This window comes from Macaca fascicularis, chromosome 4 (assembly GCF_037993035.2).
Source record: "Macaca fascicularis isolate 582-1 chromosome 4, T2T-MFA8v1.1".
Classification (NCBI taxonomy): domain Eukaryota; kingdom Metazoa; phylum Chordata; class Mammalia; order Primates; family Cercopithecidae; genus Macaca; species Macaca fascicularis.
In genome coordinates, this window is record NC_088378.1 from 33,449,238 (window position 1) to 33,472,947 (window position 23,710).

The 23,710-nt window shown below is 35.7% G+C and overlaps 1 protein-coding gene across 9 annotated transcripts in view; it reads left to right on the forward strand.

The window, feature by feature from the left end:
• Nucleotides 1-23,710, forward strand: part of LAMA2 (laminin subunit alpha 2) — a 611,630-nt gene that overhangs the window by 563,488 nt on the left and 24,432 nt on the right. For 8 of the 9 annotated variants that reach the window (XM_065543374.2, XM_065543379.2, XM_065543380.2 and 5 more), the window contains 4 exons: nucleotides 6,460-6,598; nucleotides 11,909-12,029; nucleotides 14,490-14,666; nucleotides 19,664-19,812. In XM_065543374.2, the coding sequence (XP_065399446.1) occupies nucleotides 6,460-6,598; nucleotides 11,909-12,029; nucleotides 14,490-14,666; nucleotides 19,664-19,812 (586 nt within the window). Of the gene's footprint in view, nucleotides 1-6,459; nucleotides 6,599-8,633; nucleotides 10,063-11,908; nucleotides 12,030-14,489; nucleotides 14,667-19,663; nucleotides 19,813-23,710 lie in introns of those variants that run through there. The other variant, XM_065543382.1, reaches the window with a different exon arrangement.

A 23,710-nucleotide genomic window follows, 5' to 3' on the forward strand; every position in this document is an offset into this window, starting at 1 on the left:
AAAGTTTCTTTAGCAGCAGTTTGGAGATGTGTAGCAATTTAGGATGCTACAGAGTCTGGTGAGCCTAGTGTCTCCCCACCAACTTCTCTTCTATAGTAGTAGAATAATAGATTTGAAGAAAGAAGGAAAAGATGGATATGCATTATAAAAGAAAAAAAGACAACCTAAATGTCCATCAACAGATGATTGAGAACAAATGTGGTACATATACACCATGGAATAATATGCAGCCATAAAAAAAGAAGGAAATCATGTCTTTTGCAGCAACATGAATGGAGCTGGAGGTCATTATCCTAAGTGAAATAACTCAGAAACAGAAAATCAAATACCACGTGTTCTCACTTACAAGGTGAGAAGCTAAACAATGGATACACATTGACGTGAAGGTGGAAACAATAGACACTGTGGACTCCAAAAGGGTGGAGGGAGGAAAAGGGGTGAAAGTTTAAAAATCACCTATTGGGCTGAGCGCGGTGGCTCACGCCTGTAATCCCAACACTTTGGGAGGCCGAGGCGGGTGGATCACAAGGTCTGGAGATCGAGACCATCCTGGCTAACATGGTGAAACTCCATCTCTACTAAAAATACAAAAAAAAATAGCCGGGAGTGGTGGCAGGCGCCTGTAGTCCCAGCTACTTGGGAGGCTGAGGCAGGAGAATGGGTGTGAACCCAGGAGGCAGAGCTTGCAGTGAGCCAAGATAGGACCACTGCACTCCAGCCTGGGCAACAGAGCGAGACTCCATCTCAAAAAAAAAAACAACAAAAAAGTCTCTTGGGTACAATGTTCACTGTGGGGGTGATGGATCCACTAGAAGCCCAAATTTCACTCTTGTGCAATATATCCGTGTAACAAACCTGCATATGCACCCCCTGAATCTAAAATTTTAAAATAAGAAAAATAAAGACATTGAAAACACTAGGCTGAATTCTGAATTGGCTAATGCTATAAACTCTAAAGATAATAAGATGCTTGGTTAATGTATAGTGTAACAAACAGGGATAAAATGATTCAACAACTTAGGAGAACAATTTTTATAAATGGTCACCTTGGAAATGCTAATTTCCATGATCAGTCTGTTATCTCAACTTTTATTCTATCCAATAAAGCAAATAACCAAAAGATCTGTGCTCTGAATCAATGTTAGTCAAAGGTCAAGTTACAGAATTATATAAATTTGAAAGTAGTTAAAAATATGTTTTAGGTTTACTGTAACTCCAACATTCCATCAATTCAGAAAGTTCTTCCCCCAATAGGTCTAATTTTTCCAGATTTTACTAGAGCTACTGTTACTGTTACTTTTACTACTCTGTGGTCCAGAAATCAGAAAGAACTTTCCTTTATCCCAGCCTACTCAGTATCTTCTGTGCCATTTCTGGTTTCTAGTTCAATGCTTTTGACACAGTTGGCTGATATCTTCTCATTTTTAAGTCTTCTCCTTGGTTTTCAAATTGACTCTAGACTCACATTGCTTTTTGCCTTTCTGAATATTCCTGTCAAATGCACCAAGCAGTCATTCTCACTTTTATTTTGGGTGTTAATGACATGAATCATCCTCCTTACTTCTCTAATGTATCTCTCTGGTGTCACCATTAAAAAGAAATTAAGTCCTATGAAGTTCAGTTGTTCAGAATTTTGATTCTCAAATTAGACTGGGAACATCTACCTTCTCCTGCCCATGGTTATTACCCATTCTCTATTATTTCTGGTGTCTCACCACAAATTTCTCAAATCAAACAGATGAAATTTTTTATTAAAATAAAACTATAGCTGTTCTGTTTTTCCACATGCATTCTCATATATCCAATATATTTTCTCTGATACTTTTAAAGTATTTTATTACTATAGCAGGTCAGTTAACATGTATTAATTTTTCCTTATAAAAAGAAAAGCATTGAAGCCTCAATGGGAAAAGCAAATATTATAAACAAATAATTAACAAAAGAAAAATGCAGACTTCTTATATAAAGTTGAAAAATGTAATCTCAATAGATTACAAGCATATGGTCCTTGACCTGCAGTAGCATATCCAAAGATCACACTTAAAGCAGTAAAATCTGAATTTACTTACTACCTGCTTTGATAAGAGTAGCTCTTATAGGACACATTTATTAAATACCAACTATACATCAGATACTATGCTGGATCAGTGAAGATGCGTAAGGTTCCTACCCTTGAGTGACTTACCTGCTGCACAAGTAGCAAATTACCGTATCGTTAAGATACAGTAAATACCAAGGGAGATACTATGGAGGGAGAGAAATAAGGCACTACCTGAGCCCTAAGGCGTTTTTTTGGTTGTGGGGGTAGGAGAGGTGGAAGCAGTTGCAGGGCGATCCAGGCCAAAAAGCATCATATGAAAAGATAAAGATGTATAAAAACATGGATTATTTGAGCAGATGTTGCAATCGGTTTGAATTACTGGAGTTTACATTTCAAAAGAGTGATAGAAGATAATGCTGGGAACGTTGGCAAGGGCCAGATCACAGGAAGCTGTTTAAACTATGTGGAGGAGTTTGCAGTTCATCTTGATGAACTCGATTTTAAGTAGAGATGTGACAGGGTAATTTCGACTTAAGTATATTAGTCGAGGTGTCAATTGACATCAAAGAAATGCAGAATAAATCCACCATATGATACCACTACACAGTTATTAGAATGACTGAAATTAAAAAGACTGGCCATACTCAGTGCTGGCAGAAGGTGGAGACACTGGAACTCATACACTGCTGCTGAGGATATAAAGTAGGATAACATTGGAAGAGGTTGGCCATTTCTTAGAAGACTAAGTACACATCTTCTATACAAACCAGTCATTTCACTCCTAATTATTCACCCAAGACACATGAAAGCATATTTTTACACAAAGACTTGTACCAGAATGCTCACATTACTTTTATCTGTGTTACTTAAAAACTGTAAACAACTCAAATATCCATCAGCAGGTAAATAGATATACATAAATTGTAGTATACTCATACTATGGAATACCAGTCAGCAATAAAAAACAAGAAAGTATTAATATAGGTACAAAATGTATGAATATCTAAATAGACAGACAAAAAAAAGACAAATTTAGGCAGACAAAAAGAGTGCATTTGTATAAAATACATGGAAAATGTAAACTAATCTATAGTCACAGAAAGCAGAGGGATGCTACTTGTGAATGGCATATGTAGGAAAAGGCAAAAAGGAGGGATTACAAATGAGCATAAAGAAACTTCCGGGGTGATGGATATGTTCATTGAGTGTGGTGGTGGTTCCACAGGTGTATACATATCTCCTAAAGCATGTAGTTGTTAAATTGCATGCTATAAACATGGTTTAAATTATAGCATGTTAATTATTCCTCAGTAAAACTGTTTTAAAAGTAGAACAGATATTAAAGGTATTTCGGAGAAGAAATTAGTGAAGCTGTTGATTGATTAGATGCGGTGAGGAAGAAGTCAGGATGATTCTCTAGTTTAGTAAATTGGGTGGGGGGTCATAATACCAACAATAAAAAAGTAAGTTAAGTAATACAGATTTGGGAGTGAGATGATAATTATTTTGATTTGGAATGTTTAGCTTTAAGTACTCAAGGAAAATATAGATGATGGTGTCTCACCTGTTGCGTGTGAATTTTTAGGCAAAAATCAGGTCCAAGCATACATACATTTAAGTCATCAATACATTGTCAGTAGATATAAACTTGAGTTTGCCCAGATGGCTAAAACCTGAGATGTGGGCAAAGGAAGGGATATTATAAAACATCAACATTTTAGAAGTGTTCAAAAATAGATCCCGTGGTAGGAGATTGAGAATGAAAGGTAAAAAAAAGCCAGAGAGCTTGACATTGTGGAAGCCAGAAGAAATTTCCTATAAGGAAAGAAATGCTAACAGCATTAAATGTTGCATAAACATGGATTCAGATAAAGATTAAAAGGACTCCACTGGGTTTGGATATAGGGAGGTCCCTGAGGACTTTAGCAAGACCAGAGTTCACAGAGTAATGGGAGGGGAATTGAAATAAGACTCCAGCAATGTGGATCATTGCTCCTTTTCAGTGACCAGATTACTTGTTTTACAGAATTATTCTCAATTAGTTGGCAAGAGCAGTGTCCCTTGAAATTCACGTACAGTCCTTCAGGAGTGTTCCCCATCTTCTTTGAGTCAGTTACAGAACCACAGTCCCCGACACAAGTGTGCCCTATCCCCCAAATGCATCAATAAGGAAGCAAAGTTGAGAACACTCAATTAGATTTTCAGTGGATCAAGAAAGAGAAAAAAAGAGTAATAGCCAAAGTAAAAACACTTAGCTTATAACAACTCTGCATTGATTATAAAATATTTGTTAAGTCCCTACTCTGTCTATTACTTAATAAAATCCTGATTTCCCTACCTACTTATAAATCACATCTGAATCCATCAACTGTGAAATTTTGTGTTAATACCCTACTTTTCTATTCTGTAAAGAAAAGAAATAGGGCATGAAATAAAAGCAAGCATTAGCATTTACTAGCATTTCCTGGTAGAACCCACTTCATCGCTATCACTCATGAAGGATAGAGTAAAGTACTTCCTTTAAGTCAGTAAAAATATGCCATCCTGTCTCTCTGCCAAAGTTACCTTTTGGGACAGTGAATTTCAATTCAATTGTGTTGCTGCTCTTTAATCATTTTTTCTTAGAATGATCTCTAAAAATGCATATATTCATTCATGGATAAGGAGGAAAACTACCTCCAGTCACCAGCTTGCCTGTGATAGAGAGGCAGAATCTCATTTTCAGACACCATTAAAATACCCACCAGGTCTGCAGAAAGAGACTATTTTCATCTTCCAGTCAACAGCCCCATATGAAAATGTCTTTGCAGATCTAGATAAAAAGGAATGTGTATGAAAAAGTCTTGAAAACAGTTTTATAAATCTATTTTCTTTTAGCCCCCAGTCCAGTCAAGGAGATATATGTGTATGAAACTAATTATGTATACAAAAATAATAAAATAGGTGTGTGAAAGTGATTCAATTTTAAAATCTTAACATGCTAACTATATTTAGTAGGACAATTATTTTAGGTATTTTTCTTGTTCGCTTTTAAGTCTGGTTTGAAGTGTTCATTGGTTTGTGTATTTGATTTTGGTCCTTTTTTAATAAGGCAATTGTGTTTGATTTTACTGAAGATAGATCTTTCTGAAATGATAGAGCTATAAACTTCAAGGGAATTTTGGAATTCGATGTTTCTCTGTGTTTTCCAAAGAACACTGATTCTGAAAGATGATGGGTTGAGTGAAAATAATATTTCATGGTCAAATAAATTTGGGAAATACTTTTTGCTCTATGTCCTTCTCTAGGAGCATTGCATTGCATATTAGCATGCCGAAAGATCTGGGCAGTCATAAAATTAAGAAGATAAATGTTTAACTTTGTATAACCCAGTATTTGTCATATTTATTTGAGCCAGGAACATCCAAGAAACCAGCATCCTAAAAAATAAACATTTAGAAATTTCCTTATAACCCATTGGTTCAAATGCCCATTTTCAAACCCTTGCTAATTCGGATCCTACATCAGACAAAGGTTTAGAGGTCAAATCTGTCATCTTAAGGAACTGATGTCAATATGCATCAAGGATGCATATGAAGTAGTTAAAGGCTGGATCTAAGGAACTGTGGTAGAAAAGCATGTAATTCAGAAGAAACCTAGCTTGACCCCTAAGAAGGGAGCGGTAGTGAGGGGGATCAATGAGATAAGGAGTTACTGTCTGCTTTCTAAACAATGTAGTTTGAACAGAGAAGTTCCTCGTCTTTCCTTTTTTCTATCTATTTCTGAATTCTTATCTTCATCACATTAAAAGTACCTTGAGAGACCCAAAAGAAAAGCAAGAAGGCATGACGACTATACCTCTGTCACAACACTTAGCATCCCAGTCTAAAATGTAATTTATAGTGGATCTGGATCCCACAACTTCTGTGTACAACATCCCCTTCCACTTGCATGTACAACCATATTTTACCACAGTAACACTTTGCAGATGAGTCTAAATCCCAGTAGTTTCTGTGGATAGTGAAACTTAAAGAGCCATAAATTAGACGTGCTTCTAATTAATTATCTGATTCCTAATTAGATATCTTTGTTATTTAGCATTTTTTAATCTTGCTTTATTTTCTAACTACTTATCTAGATTATGGAAAACTACATCAAATGGATCTTTGATGTCCATTTATTTTTATCTCTTTTATCTTCATTGGTTTGCCTTCATTGGTGTTCAAGCTATTATTTTCATGCTCTTTGGGGGATAGTTTAATAATGTATTTTATTGATGTTGTTTCTGTAATTATTAAATTGCTAAATATAGTGCAAGTGCTTGAGAAAGTCAATGTTAATTCTTGAATTAAACCAAATTTGTCTTGAAGTATTAATGATGATATAGATGTGGATGATATTGCTCAAATAAAATGTTAAATTTTCTATCTCCTTTATAGCCAATATATCAATTGTAGATATAGATACTAATCAGGAGGAGAACATAGCAACTTCATCTTCTGGAAACAACTTTGGTCTTGATTTGAAAGCAGATGACAAAATATATTTTGGTGGCCTGCCAACGTTGAGAAACTTGAGGTAATTTAGTTTATAGGTAAAGCTAAGGATTAAGTTTTAATTAAATGACCACTTTGCTCACTAGAGTTCTGAAGCTTAATTACAATAGGAATGTCATATAACCCTTGGTTGCAGAAAGGCCTAATCAAAAACATCATGTTGCATGTTAGAACAACACCAGGATTTAGAAACCAAAGGACTAATTTGACATCTTTGTTGAAGAGATGGATTGGAGTCACTGTTTCCTTTATATGCACCTGCTGAAAAGAATTATGAACGTAATTAAAGGTAGAAGCCAGAGTTGAATGTGGATCTTGTAATTGCTGTTCTTCTTGTACATTCACTGGAGATAATGGCACTCTGACATTGCTTAGTGTTCTGAAAATTAGTCAGTGTTCCAGGATGCTATGAGTATAACCTATTTTATTGCTAAGCATTAGCATCATAATGGCGTATTGGAGCTTTCCCATATGCCTAATACAAGAACTATATTAGTTGTTCTCATGCCCATGCCAACATTTTTTTTTAATTTCACATATGCTTTTTAGCTTGCAGTATGGGGAGACACATTTGCTTCCGAATTTAGTTAGTTCAAAAAATAAAGTAACTAAAAAATGTCAGAAAATACTCACGTGCTATGTAGTTAATTTACTGCTCATTATAAAACATAGGATAGTGTATAAGGATGGTACTTGGTGCTCCATAAATGTTAATTAAACTCTAATTAGAGTGGGATTAATTGACTTGGTTAAACCATAAGAGTTTATTACAGGCTACCATGTTTTTAATTTTTTTGTTTTGTTTAATTAGTTTGGTAGTTTTTAAAGGGTATAAAAGTTCTGTCTAGGTTTTCTACTCCAAAAAGACAGATTATGATTGGAAAAATCCCGGAATAACTGAAAAGTGTGATGGTCAGTTATTTTCATATTTCCCAAATGAGCAGTGAAGGTTCACTCTCATTCTATGACAGCTAGTGTGCAGGCTGAAATTTCTTCTCCCCAAATCTAAACTCATAGACGAAGCAACTGTCTAATTATCTGATGAGCTTCATGGTGCAAATAAATTGGCTCTGCATTCATTGTAATGTATTTGTGTTAGAAAAATAAATTTAAAGTGTCAAGTCAGAAAAACATTACAAATCAAATTTGAATAGTACCACAGTTATTACATAGAAATTCATTTACTGGACAGTCATTCACCAAAAGTTTGTTGAGTATCTACTATGTGACAGGCTCCATACTAAATACTAGGAATCCAGTGGTTGTTCAGATCTAAGATTTGCTTTACAAAATCATTAACTCTATATTATTGAGTGAATTAAATACAGCCAAACTAAGGTTATTCAAATCTAGCTTCGTTTATTCTAGTAATGATTTTAGTGATCATAAAATAATTTTTAGGAATTATCTATAAAGGCGTGCCTGTCAAATTCTATAAAATCTTATAAATCTGAATCTGTTAAATGAATCTTTATCAGTAAAATGTTTTTACTTTCATGGTACAGCATTGCATAATTACAGTATAGTATTTCCATAGTGTGGTACATTATTTCAAAACAGCTGTTAGAGATATGTTTGTGATTGATAAAGGAACCAAACATTCATAGTTACCTGCTATTTTGCCTGCAGACAGGTTCTCAATATGACAAAGTGCAAAAGATGTGGTAAACAAATTATTTTTACATGCATTGTTAAGCTCAAGCTCTTTGAGAGGCAATATTTATAAGCCATTCATGAACACTACAGAATAGTGACATTGTACATTTCCCATTTATTAGATTGATAAGAACAAGTACTTTAAATTCATATTTCAAAGTAAAAATTTTCCAAGTTGATGGTGTGCGCTATGGTCATATTTTGATTCTAATTTCACTGCTGTCAAGGGCATATGTCTATTTTTAGTTCTGTTGGAGCTTTTGCATTTCTTTCCTTTGTAGATCCCTGTGAAATGATCTTTTTAAAGATTTATGATTTAAGTTTATTGTTTTACTAAATGAAAATGTAATTATAAGTAAATTGTTTTTATTTTTGTTTTTTTCCTCTTTCCCGTTACCTAGTATGAAAGCAAGGTAAAATTTAAATTTATGCATGCCTTCTTCGAGTGCATGGGTTGGGTAAATGTGGCTTCTTGGATAAAGCAGCCGTGCAGAAGCAGAGCAACACCAGTACAGCTTTGTTCATAGTATGTTTCACGAGCAAGCCGTGCGCTCTGTGAGAGTTCTCCTGCTGCCCCTTGCTGGCCAACATTCTGCTGCTTACCCACCATCAGTTGGGCTGCAATTTGAGTTGTCTCACCAGGCGTGATGAGATTTGCTCTGCTCACTTGTTCAAACATCTGGGCAGAGTGCCCCTGGTAACCAGCAGCACACACTCAAAAGGCAGCTGGTCAATTTCTGGTACACAGTCTAGTTCTGGGGAACACAGGGAAGCGGACTCTTGGGTTGAACCCCGGGCCCTGGCCTCCCTAGTGCCATGCTGTCTGCTGAAGAATCAAACTGTGCTCTCACATGCTTACCACTGTCTTCTTGCTTTTTGCAGGCCTGCAGATATGCAAACATTTACACAGCCTCTGCACCTCTTGTCCAAGCTGTTTATGTATTGACATGTTTATTTAAAACTAGCTATGGTGCCAGATGAAAGAATCTCTGGAAATACTATATTTAAAATAAGTATTTGCGTTAATAGTAAAGAAGTGTGAGATAGTTCTAGCTTCTCAGGAGCATTTTAATTCTTACTAGCATTAGCATAAAAGCTGTGAGCAATGGGCCTCCATAAATGGCTGACCAAACCTCGAAGATGTGCAGGGCTGGTATCCTCGGGCTAGAGCTAAAGCCTGGTGTTTTGGCATTTCAGAGCCCAGCTGTGCCAGATTTCTGCAAAGAAGATAATAAAGCCAAACTGATCCAAGAAAATTTTAAAACCAAGTCTAGATTTTTAATAGAAGGAATAGAATATACAGAAATGAAAGTAGGGGAAAATAAACCATGCGTTTTATCATGATTCAGTTGTAAGACCACCTGTGCTGTTTGCTGAGATAGCTAAAAAGTGAAGGCTGGTTTTCATGGAAATATATGTTAATAAAACTCTGGGATGGCACTGTGTAGGTTTGTAATTTTGCCTTTGAGTGGTGACCCTCAAGAAACAGAGACCCGTGGTTACCATTGAGTCCGGTCACCTTATGTGACTGTTTATCCCCTGTAATTGTCCTAATACTGAGGTTGCTAAATCGTATTTTAGAATGGTTCTTTGTGTTTCCATGAAACAATGAACTATATAACTTATAGGGGTGATTTACTTTATTAACAAGACCTCTGAAAAAAAATGGTGATAATTCAGTCTTTCCATAAGGAAAATATGGAAGCAAGTGAACACTGTTAATCAAATTCACCATTCTCTTTGCATTATGCAAGAAAAATATAAGCGAAATTCTCGCCCTACAGTTGGACATGTTCTTTATAACAACCAACTGACTGAATGAAAAGAAAACCTTGAGAACAAGGAAAAATTATCAATGAAAATAAAGTAGTTCCAGAAAGGAGTTGGGGGTGGAAACAGACATGAAATAAATCACCTGATATACACTGCCAAGGTCTGATTTGTTTTTCCACTTGTTTTTCCTCATGCCATGTGTTTTTCATTAAGATAAAAAAAGGAACTTGGCATCATGGGACAATGAGGAGAGAATTAATCATCACCCTATCAACTACAATGTATTGATGCCGACTGGACAGTTTTTACCGACGCTGATTAACACCACATAAAGAATTATCTTTTTCACTTCTATATAGTTTCACTATTCAAAATAGTAGCCACAAGTCACAGTAGCTATTTAATTGTAAATTAAATCAAATTAAATAACAATAAATATTCAGTTTCTCATTGAGACAAGCTACATTTCAAGTCCCAATAGCCACGTGTGGCTAGTAACTACTGATTTGAACAGTGCAGAACAGACAATATCCATCATCACAGAAAGTTCTGTGGAACAGCACTGTTATAATTAAAGAAGTATCATCATCACTGACATTCTGATAGCCTTTGTTTGTTGAGCACTTACTGTGTGCAATGCTATTCCTTAATTTATTAAACTTTTGCAACTTGATCATGTAGATACTATGATTATTATTATCGTGCCTATTTCACATATAAGAACACTGAGTCTTGGAGAACTCAGATCACTTGCAACATCTGGACTCAAGGGCAAGGACTTCATTTTCTAATCTGCTGACACACTTGCCCCATTTTGTGAAGTCGTATGCAAAAGTAAACATTCAAGTGTAGATTGAGTATAAAAGTTGTTTTTCAAATTTATTGAAAAAATAAAATGTATGGGTTTTTGCATTTGGTTGCTTTATTTTGTTATTGTTCTCATATAGAATACAGACTTTGGGGTCAATCTGTAAACTAAACTCATCTGTTAAAAAAAAAAAAAACACATATTTTTATTTCGAGATAGGGATCTCACTCTGTAGCCCAGGCTGGAGTGCAGTGGCATGATCGTTAAGTCCCTGCGGCCTAAGCCTCCTGGGCTCAAAAGATCCTCCCTCCTCAGCATCTGCAAGTAGCTGGGACTCCAAGCACACATCAACATGTCCAGCTACTTTTTTTGGAGGGGAGGGCAAAGACAGGGTCTCACTATGTTACCTCAGGCTGGTCTTGAACTTGTAACCTCAAGCGCTCCTCCCTCTTTGGCCTCCCAAAATGCAGGGATTACAGGCATGAGCCACTACACCCGGCCAGTAAACCTAATTTTTAAACATCTGTTTTTAAACTATGTAATCCAAAGAATGTTTCTTAGACTTTTTTTTACTTAAAAGCCTTAAAAGAGATATGTAATATTATCTTATTTTTCAGCCATCTCTCAAGAAAAAGCCTCAAATAAAAAAAAAATTCTTTTTCAAGATAAACATTTTCAGATTTTTTCCTTTTGAGCAAGGTTTTTAAAAACTTTTTGTTATATAGTTTGTTTATGCTGCCTACACAATTATCTTCTCTTTGGTGAAAAAAAATAAAACTTATTTCATTACACATATAAAGCATTAATAAGAAGTCAGTTAATTCCTGTACCTCATGTTTAAATGCTGTGGGTGAGATTATTGTTAAAGGGGAGAAGAAGGACTACAAAAAGACTCCTTCTGCAGGATAACATTCACATCCAGTTAGACTAACCAGTAGATAATGGAAACCAGAGTTTGCTGGGTACACGTGTGCACAGTTTGATAGACATGTGCCTGCATGTGTCTGCTCCATAAGGCTTCCTTCCAGTAGTCAGAGACTACGCTGCCATCACCCTAATGATATTGCTTTTGCTTTCCATTTGACTATTTAATAGGCCAGAAGTAAATTTGAAGAAATATTCCGGCTGCCTCAAAGATATTGAAATTTCAAGAACGCCGTACAATATACTCAGTAGTCCCGATTATGTTGGTGTTACCAAAGGATGTTCCCTGGAGGTTGGTCTGTTTTTGACGGTTCTCTAAACACATTTATATCAGATTTCACTTACTTAGTGTGGCTGCTCCTACAAGGATCAGTCTTTTGTTAATATATTTTACATTTCTACTGATCCTACTCTTAAACGATAAAGCAAGATTAAAGCATTCTATAAATTACCATGATAAAAAATGGGATTATGAAGTCCCAGAATTTTGATCCAATTTTCCAAATGTGTAGCTCTTCATGGCACATATCAGTAATACTAATCTCTTTTCTGTTTTTCTCTTTTTTTCCAACACTACTTTTCCCTTTTCCTCATTTTTGTCATTCATTTTAAATTTATTTTACTTTTATGTGTTGCATATAGCTTTATTAGCAACCTTACATTTTTTTCTGGAACCATTCGAGTTTACACAAGTAGCAAGCAGTAATTTACACCATAACCATTAGTGCATAGTCTGTTGTCTACAACCTTGAAGTCTAGCCCCCTTGTCTTTGAAATAATGTAGACTGGGACCTGTGGCAACCAACTCTGCAAAGACTTGTGTTTGACATGCCTGCAAAGTCCTTTGTTAGCTGATATCCTCAGTAACTCTTCTTTGATGCTAAAGCATCCTGGCATTCCCCATTTTCATTTAACTATTCGGCACTGTTTGTTCAGTTGACACTGACCCATATGTGAGAAAGACCCCGGCCGTAGCTCTACTCTCTTAAAATATCGATAAGCAAGAGTCAATGGTCAACAGCAAATATTAGCAAGAATTTTATAGAAACTCAATAATGATGAGCTTGTTTTTAAAATGAAAATGTTAAATATGTCATTCTCATACATTTTTAATTATCCTACTGTAATACAATTATTCATTTTGGCTGCCTCTTCTAATTAAAATTATCTTAAACCACTCCAATAGAATAAGGGAAATGAAGGGAAAATGTGGGTAAAGAAAAAAGTAAGTCCACCACTTGAATGTTGAGGTTTAAAGACTGGAACAGAACTTTCAAGATCTTCATTGTTCACAGCTACAGGCCCCAATTTGGAATTGGCCATAGACACCCACTCTGAGAAGCCTAGGAATAAGAAAAGGGAAAATACATTAAGAACTAAAACTGTAAGGACCCATATTGGCTTCTTAAAGGAAGTTTTACTGAGAATTTTAATCTTCAAAGCCTAACTCTCATTCACATTCAAAAGATATATACATGAGGATGGAAACTGTCCGGAAAATGAATAGCCTCTGCACGTGGAAATTACGATTCCGTAAAGGCATTTTGCAGTAACCAGGAATTATTTTGCAACTAAAATATGAGGCAGAAATTTGATGTGGATAAATATTGAAAAGTCTGCACAGTAGTTTTATCTGAACTATCTAAAACTCCATGATTTGAAAATTGGAATAGAAAACAGATTATACATTTTACCAGCTCGTGTGTCATTTAACTGGTCTTGAAACACTGTGGGAGGAAAATAGCCTACATTAAAGGATTCTTTGCTTTTACTCCTACAAAATCTAGGACTTTAAAAATGAATATTTTAAGCACTTTAAATTCCTAACTACATGGGCTTGCTTAAATAAATACTAGCAGATTCATACAGTGCAAAGTCCTCCTGCCATTAAAAGTGATGATCTACATTTACTGAGAGAGTGATATCCTCCACATATGTAAGAAAAAAAAGACATTAGGAATGAACGTGTCTATCAAGATTCATTTGAAGTGTAGGGAGGAGGAGAGAGGAAGAGGGCAAGGTTATGAAAGAGTGAATGAATGAATGAATGAATGAATGAATTATAGAAAGCTCTATGCTTCTGCACAGCTTTGAGGAGACTGAGATGGGGAGCTGATTTTCTCCCTTTTGCACCTTATTTACATTTCTACTTGAAATGTAACTGTTTTAATTTTATACTCAGCAAGGACAATGGTACTACTTTAATTTTAAGAAAAAACTAGACTATGTGGTGTTTGGTTTATTTATTTTTAAGGTTTGGTCTTATCACTGGGGAAAAATGCAGACATAGATAATGGTCATACCCATCTGTAAAACATAAACAATTAAGTGATAGAGTTTATTCAAGAGATATTAATTATAGTGTTTTCAAGGGAAACTTAGGGAGATTGATAGACATGTAACCGCTTGTGTGTCAGTTTGGCTTAAATCTTTGGTTTAAACAAACAAAAACAAAAGTTATCTAACAGTGATAATCTTCTATATTTAAAATCAAAAGTTCTGGAATAAAAGTAGATGCTATAATTCTGATTTTAACACAAACTGCTTAGAAGATTTGAAGTTATCATATAACTAGAAATAATATTTCTTCAACTGCTCTTAAGCTTTCCATTAACTGTGGGTTTTCCTGCTTTCTAAAACTATGATCTATTTCATAATCACATTAAGTGCATCGAGGAGGGTGAGTGAGATGGAGAATTTATTTAAATTTTTATTTCTAATGGTGTCTACTCTTCTTTTTCTTTACTCACAGAATGTTTACACAGTTAGCTTTCCTAAGCCTGGTTTTGTGGAGCTCTCCCCTGTGCCAATTGATGTAGGAACAGAAATCAACCTGTCCTTCAGCACCAAGAATGAGTCTGGCATCATTCTTCTGGGAAGTGGAGGGACACCAGCACCACCTAGGAGAAAACGAAGGCAGACTGGACAGGTACCTTCACACCTAGCTGATAATGCATTTTCCCTAATGTTTATATAAAACAGTTAACTTGCTTTTATATTTCTAGTTTTGCATCATTTATTTCTGCTCTTGTCTTGGCTAGCAAGGACTGAACATTCCATTTTTCCATGCTGGCCTCCTATTTCACTCGCATCATCTCCCCAGGACAATTGTCTTCTCTAGGATCACTTCCCTGTTGATCAATTGCAGGTGCAAAGTCACACTCATATCTGCACCTATATTTCCTATGCGTTTAACACATGCATATGTAAAGAGGACAACTTAAAACATATTCACATTATCTTAATTTCTACTGTCTCCAAGTCCAACTCCTTACAAAATCTGTAGATATTTACCTACGGTCCCTTAAATTTAAATTCCTCTAAGATCAGTTTCCCAGTTGCACTAGCTGAAGTGATAGTCTGTTGGGCCTGACTCATCGCATCCTCTCTGGACACAAAGAAGGGCAGAAAATGGACCTGGGAGAAAGCAAGAAGAACACAACCAACACAGACAGGGACAATTGTAGCCCAATAGCATTCAAGGATGTTAAAGCCTAAAGAATAACAACCGGCCAGGTGTAGAGGCCCATGTCTGTAATCCCAGCACTTTGGGAGGCCAAAGCAGGAGGATCGCTTGAGCCCAGGAGTTTGAAACTAGGCTGGGCAACATGATAAGACCCTATCTCTACAAAAATGTTTAAAAATTAACTGGGCATGGTGGCGTACGACTGTGGTCCCAGCTATTCAGGATTGCTATTCAGCTATTCACGCCACCACACTGTAGCCTGGATGACAGAGTAAGACTGTCTCAAAACATTTTTTTAAAAAGAGTATCAATTTTGCAAGGACATAAACTTTAGTATTTATATCCCCTGTCCATTTGATTCTGTTAAAAGTAATCCCTCCAATGCCCAGATTTAAGCATCATACCTCTTATTGCCTTGGTATTCTTTAATACCTTCAATCACATTTTTTAAAATGTAATTTTGCATTTAACCTAGTTTTTCTCAGTGAAAGGGTTCATAGGAATTATTTTATCTGCCATGACCAAAAGAACAGAATACTTTATAAATATGTCCTTAAGTACGCACATACCGTTGTAAACCAGATCATGTTATTTGTGATTATGTGTTTTAAAAATCAATTTTAGCATGTGACATTTATTGATCATATCATGTAACAAATCTTATTTATTTTTCTAAAAAATACAAAGCTCACACAAAATATTCGCAAATAGAACCCAAAGATGTATAACCACGAGTAACTTGGATTATTTCAGGAATGCAGAAGTGGTTTAATATTAGAAAATCTGAAAATCGTCCAGGCACAGTGGCTCACACCTGTAATCCCAGCACTTTGGGAGGCCGAGATGGGTGGATCACAAGGTCAGGATTTTGAGACCAGCCCGGCCAACATAGTGAAACCCTGTCTCTACTAAGAATACAAAAAAAAATTAGCTGGGCATGGTGGCAGTCGCCTGTAATCCCAGCTACTTGGGAGGCTGAGGCAGGAGAATTGCTTGAACCTGGGAGGCCTAGGTTGCAGTGAGCCGAGATTGCGCCATTGCACTCCAGCCTGTGCAACAATGCGAGACTCTGACTTAAAAAAAAAAAAAAAGAAAGAAAATCGAAATATCATATAATCTTGTCAATAGATAGTAAAACGTGGTAAAATTTAACAGTCATTCATGATTTTAAAAAAATACTTAAGTAAACTAAGAGGAAGGAACTTCCTTAGCCATCTATTAAAAAAAACTATAACAAGTATTCCTGATTTTAAAAAAAAGACATTATAAACATTTGCTATAAAATCAAGCCCAAGAAACGAATGACTATTTTAACTGCACTGATCTTAGCATAGTAAGAAAAGAACAAGTAAATATAGCACAAGAACAAGAATAAGAACAAATATATAATTTAAGAATCATCATAACAAAATAGGCACAAAGCCCATACGGAGAAAATTATAAAATTTCATTGAATGATATCAAAGTAGTTCTCAATGATTATAGTCAATAAATTGGTATAGTCAACATGTTAATGAAGATAGTAAAGACTCAATATTAAAAATATGTCATTTCTCCCCAAAATGATCTGTAGATTCAATTATAATAAAATATCACCTTATTTTTCTGTGAATCATGACAGCTTATTCTAAAATTTGTATCAAGGATGAAATTCCTAGAAGAGAAGGATAATGTAGGTGGGGCTGTTCCACCAGATAGCAGCACATTGAAAGGTAGAGTTTTGTATGGTGGAACTATCATATTAATTCATGTATAACTGTGCAAACAGGAAAGAATTGAGAACGCTGAAAATACACAAGCACAGATGGAAACAACACTTGACAATAAGTGGCATTGCATTTCATTAAAAAAAAACATTGAACTGTTCAGTGAATGACTTCAGGGTAATTAGTTATTCATATGGAAAAAATGAAACTAAATTTCTTTTTCATATCAAACCAAAAAATAAGTTCACAATAAATTAAAGTCTTAAATATGGAAGGACAAAAATCTTTAAAATTCTTAGAAGAAAATATACCAGGATAACTTTTGACCTTCAGGAAAAGAAGACTTAATCGAACAAAACAAGATTATAAGTGGAACTGCATTAAAATTAAACTCTTTGGTCATCAAACAACACAAAACACAAGCCTCGGTCTGGAAATGTACAGTATGTATAATCTACAAGGAATACAGTCCTTGTCCCCAAAAGGGGAAAAGCTCATTGCAGTTTATAATAGGATATCAAAACATACTGGTTGCTATAGTATTAGAAAGAACAGTATTGGAAAGATGTGAATCAAAGAGTGCCTTTGATCACTGCTGGTAGAAAACGTAAATTTCTAAAGCAACTTTGGAAAACAGTTTGGCACTGTCTTCTAAAGTTGAACATTTGCATACTCTCTACAAGCCAGCAATTCCACTCCTGGGTACAGACCCAAGTTTTTGCACATGTGCATAATAAGACTTGTACAAGAATGTTTATAGAAGTGTTCTTTATAATAGCAGAGAAACTAGAAACAACCCAAATATTCATCAGCTGGAGAACAGAGAGGCAAACTGTGGCACTTTTGCATAACGGGATATCAAGCAATAAGAAAAAGGAATAAATTATAACTCAACATAACAACATAATAAATAGAAAATAAATAAAAATGAAAAATGTGCTATATGATACCATTTTTGTAGATTTGTTATACAAGTAGCACTAAACAACATATTGTTAACAGACACATGTGAATTTCAAAAAAAAAAAAAATTTTTTTTTAAGTAAGGTAATGATAAACATAAAATCCACACTTGTGGTTACCTCTGAGATGGAGAAGCAAGGAGATAGTATTAGAAAGAAACTCATAAGAGATGCAATGGTATTGTTTCTGAAATTTGGTGGTAGATTTACAGGTGTTCATTTTATTGTACAGTGTTAATGCAGATTCATCATTTACATGTATATCACTCATATTGTGAAGAATATATCAAATAGTCATAATAAAAATATTTTTGAAGAGTAGGAGAAAAGTGTTATTTTATTTCATTTCTTACTACACATAATAAGCACTAAATAAATATAAAACACAAATGCCCTCTTAAATTATTTTCTTTATCTTGAAAAATAAACTTTTTTCTCACTATTGCAAATGATAAGCTAGTTATAATAAGAAGACCAGATCAAATATTCTGAAATAGATTTCCACTAAAGGATACTTGATTCCTTCATCATTGCCAGATTTTTAAACATCACCTACTGGCTCCAAATTTCTCCCCCTCAAGACAAAAGAATGAATGTGAATCACCAGCTTTCAGGATAGTGCCTAAAATAAAACAGATTCCTATTAAAACAATTACAATAAGAAAACACTAAGTACTATAGTATAAAGTAAGTTAAAATGACATTTTAATGTTTTAACATTTTAATAACTCATATCTAGTTTATAAAATATCATATATGCTATCTGAAGGAGGACCCAATGTTAAATAGTGTAAATCTGTTAGACATAATTAGATTTACATTCAGTGCTGGTTAAATTGACATGTTTCATACTTCAAAGCTAACAGTTTTGATACCTATAGAGTTATTTGTGATTCCGTTCTGCTAAATGGGTTTGATATGTCGAACAATCCATGAGCTAAGGAATTTTTAATTGAGTGAGTAGTTTGTGATTTCCCTTTGACAGATGGTGAGCACTTATCCAGATCCTCAAAATGTTTTGTGGAGGACATGTAACGACATACATGATTTAGTAAATTACTGGAACATGATGATGTTTGATGGAAACTGTCTCTACCACCACAGATGACTCACGGAGAACTGAGCCATCACTGTGCGTCAGGTGCTCCCATACTCCACAAGAAAGGGAGAGCATGTGGCATCAGCTCTAGGGACAAGGACTGCATTTAGGCTCCCTGGGGTTCATGATGGGATATCAAAACCACACTGGTTGCTATAGCAACAGCAGCAAGAAGAAAGCAGGCATGTTTGTGGATGAAAATTTATCTTCCTTCTTTCTAAATGTGGGAGGCAGGTTACATGTTTGTGATAGCAATCTATTCCACAAGCTCAGAGAACAAATTGAAGTCTAAATACTCAGAATGCCACAAGGTTGAGAGTCAGTCCTGATTCTCAGAAGCTAGCTATCCACTTGTGAATATAAAGGACAGGGATTTTGTTGACACACTTTGTCTCCTGATGGGTTTTGTAAGTTAGAGGACCAACGCAAGCACAGCTGTTACTTTCAGCATCACAAATCTGCTTTGCAGAGAACTGCTATATTAATATATCCACTTTCCAGATCATCTCACAAGCATAAATGGTAACTTATTAGAAAGATATTTCCAGCTGTTTTCAAAACCATTTGAGAAAAGTCTTAATTTCTCAGGTAAGTTCTCAGAGCAGATGAACCTGTGGTTCTGCTAGGGAATCTCTAAAGCTAAGTCATAAATGAGACTTCTGTTTAATCTTCAATAACCACTTGCTTTTGCAGGCCTATTATGCAATACTCCTCAACAGGGGCCGTCTGGAAGTGCATCTCTCCACAGGGGCACGAACAATGAGGAAAATTGTAGTCAGACCAGAGCCGAATCTGTTTCATGATGGAAGAGAACATTCCGTTCATGTAGAGCGAACTAGAGGGTAACAATAGCACTAAAATATTTATTATTGTAACTCAGGTGAACTTCCTTTGCTAGCACCAGTATCCATCAGTATCTGCCTGAACCTCTGTGTGTGTATACCTACCATGCCTTGCAAAAGGATACAGTAGCTTAATTCCCTCTTCTTTACTTTTCATACTTCGGGAACCTCATTTGCCTCGGCCCTTAGGAGTTCCACCCTTAACATTTCTATTTGTGCAGTTATCTCTACCTTTGGAAAAACCAAATGCATTTTCTGAAGGTATAAATAAGAAAAATCTCTCTCTCTGCCCCTCCTCAAATAAGGTACGCACACAGCGAAACACACAAAACAGCTCCACTGGAACCAGCAGGCTTTGGCGGCTGCTGTCTCGTTCAGGTTCCAAAGTGGTTATGGCAGCTGCTTAGCTATCACAGATACGGAGTGTGGCAGCAGCTGCAGGACCTACTGAGCCTATTAAGTGCACATCTTGTCCCTGTCCCCCTTCCCAAGATTTGCAGGGTACCTGCAGAGTGGCTTCCTGAGGGAACAGAATCAAGGGAGGGGAGGAAAATGACTGCCGCCCTGAGATTGGTCACCTTTCTACAAATCTACCAGAGCACTTGCCCCCAGCCCTGGGCCTGGGAATTGGCTTCACTCATGCACAAACTGATGACTTTCTTTAGAATCCTGCGATACTTTATACTTACTTTATTAGGAAAGTCATCTGTATTTTTCACCAAAATACTGTATGACAACTCAGAGAGATACTTAGTTTAGAAGAACAATTAGAGAAAAAGGAAACAGAAACCCAGAGACTTCAGGGGCTTCAGACCTCCAAGCCAGCAATCCATTTATCAGACTGAAGACATAGAAAAGAACTGGAAATCCAATTTGATGAGGTGTCAAAACACAGAGGATACTTTTAAATGTAACGAGTATGAATATGTAGCAGTAGTTCGGCCAAGCTGATACTATCCTGCAGTGAAAGACCTACATTTACTAATTACTCTCTTGTGGAAAACATTTAGATAAGTAATAAAGATTTCTTACCTTCTAAGTAAATAGCAAAGCTTTCCTCAGATTTTATTATTATTATTATTATTATTATTATTATTATTTAGAGGATTAGGCTTTAAGTTGAATTGATACTAAGCATTCATGCAGAATGGCTACTGAGATGTTTAGAAACCATGATTGAGACAAATGAGGGATCAATATTTGGGCAAACTAAGAACTTTTACTAATCTAATAGCCAGATATTGCAGACTTGGTCTGTGAGGAGAAATGCAAACTGAATGCTCTCATTTGAATCTTACAATGTTTTAGAATCCTGGTTTTACATGTCTTCTAGATTAGATGCTAGACACTTTGACAAACTTTAATCCTTTTCATTGTGGAAAGGACTTTTTAAAAGATTTAAACTTTAGTCAGGCGCGGTGGCTCACTCCTGTAATCGCAGCATTTTGGGAGGCCGAGGCAGGTGGGTCATGAGGTCAGGAGTTCGAGACCAGCCTGGCCAACATGGTGAAATCCCGTCTCTACTAAACATGCAAAAAAAATTAGCCAGACATAGTAGTGAGCCCCTGTTATCACAGCTACTCTGGAGACTGAGGCAGGAGAATTGCTTAAACCCGGGGGACAGAGGTTGCAGTGAGCTGAGATCGCACCACTGCACTCCAGCCTAGGCAACAGAGCAAGACTCCATCTAGGACTCCATCTCGGAAGAAACAAAACAAAACAAAACAAAAAAAACACACACACACATTTAAATGTTAAAGAATTTCAATAAATAACTGCAGATTTGAGAAATCAGTTGACCAAAATCACTCAAAATGTGTTATTTTGTTGAGAAAGAATTCTGGAATTCCCAAATGCATTACACTGTTGTACCAAAGTGTCCTTTTAACAGGTGCTTCTTCAAGAAGGGCATTTTATTATGCCAACTTCACAGCTGTTGACCATCAATCCAACCTTTATTTGATTAAGTTCAGTATATGGTACATCACTGGAAACTGGTCATTTAGTTAATTGGCCATATAAACAAACAGTTTTGCCATTCATTGTTAATTACAGGATAATATATTAGATATATTAGTGTGTAGTCACTGAACTCTGTGCCAAAACAAGAACACATTTGCTACCATAATGGCTCATTTGGCACTCTAAGGTTAAAATGCCATCTACTCTATAAGCAAGTGCCACATTAAACTGATTAACCAGAGATCACGAGTGACCATGAGAACTTCACCCAGAAACATTTTTTAATGCTTTATATGCCTATTCTATGGCATGATTTGTGTAACATACTAGACAAAGATGATTTGTTTTAATTGTTCTAAATGTATGTGAGATCTGTAATAACATCCTTTCATCACAGATGAGAAAATATTAACTAACTTGCTCAAAATCATATACTACAAATAACAGGGTCAGGTATTAAATGAGACATATTTGACTCAAATACCTCCATCTGTGCACAGCCGATAGATTATTCTTACATTTTTGTGTGACTATAAATGTTTATATTACTTAATGTTGATTATGATATATGATTATTAATTTTGAGATATTTGCTTTATCCCAACACTTTTCAGACTATGCATGTCAATCATCATTTCTTTTCCTAAAATCCTGGACAAAATGATAGCTTTAATACCACCTCACAAAATAATTGGATTTTTACCAAATTGGGGGCCAAGCTTCTCAAGAAGCTCTTTCTCCCTTGCCCTCTGCCTCTCTTTACTCCACCTCCCTCATTCTCTCTCCCTTCCACCCCTTCGTCTGGAAAAATTTCCCTTCAGTCACTTTGGTATCTAATTTCTTGGCACTCCAGTGACCTCTGCCTCCTATATCTGCTTTGTCCTCTGATCCTTCTCCTGGTGTCTGCCTTGGTGGCCAGTAGTTCTCACTGGACAAAAACATCAAACCCTAAGAGCCTGAAGTAGTTACTTAAGCAAATAGGACAAGCAAATGAGCTGAGTTTTTCTTCTGGGAAAGCTTTCTTCACACAGGTACAGAAATAGGCTAAAGGTCACAAAGTAGGGTGAGATATTTTAGGAGTCACTTGGGGTTTCCAGAATGAGATAAAGATTTTAACACTGAAACCTAAATATTTTCTTTCTTAACATCCAAAGTATGTTCAAACAGAAAAAAAGATTAGATTTTATTTATTATGTAAATAACAAATGCTAGGACACTTATTTCTCTTAATATCTTCTTCCAAGTATGCAATCCAATTGATATGCTTTTTAAAAAAAATCTTAAACCCATATTCCAAACAAATAAGAAACAGGGTATAATAAGATAATTATGAAACTCTAAGAATTGGCCATTGAAACTGTAAGAAAATAAATAAATAAAGCTGACCTATTATAATCCTAAAGTAATACAAAGTTTAATGTACCTTTTTGCACATAGTAGGCCTCAGTAAAAAGCTGTTAAATAAATACTTTTAAAAATGGAAAACACACCAGAATCATAATGGACTTATTGACAATGTCCTTCTCAATGAAAACTAAATAAATGATCTAGATTTGGTGCTCCTAAAAGGTAAAATATGAGCAGGATTTAGCTATAGTTTTCTAGCAATGCCCTATTAAGTAATACAGCTTCAGGGGAATCCCTTAATTAATATTTTCCGCTGTTTGAAGTAGGCATTTTTATCTCCATCTTATAAATGAATGAAATGGACCTGAGCGTGATTAAATAACTTGCCCAAGGTCACACAACTAGTAAGCTTCCACACTAGTACTTAATTCCAGTATGTTCCCCCTGAAAGCCCACACTCATTCTCCGTCACCACCCTGTGAACTGGTTAAAAAAAAAAAAAAAAGGGTCACTATGATGGTCCTTGTGGCAGAACCACACTACAAAGAGAGGCTACACCATAAAGAGGAAGGCCTCTAGCTTTGTAAAA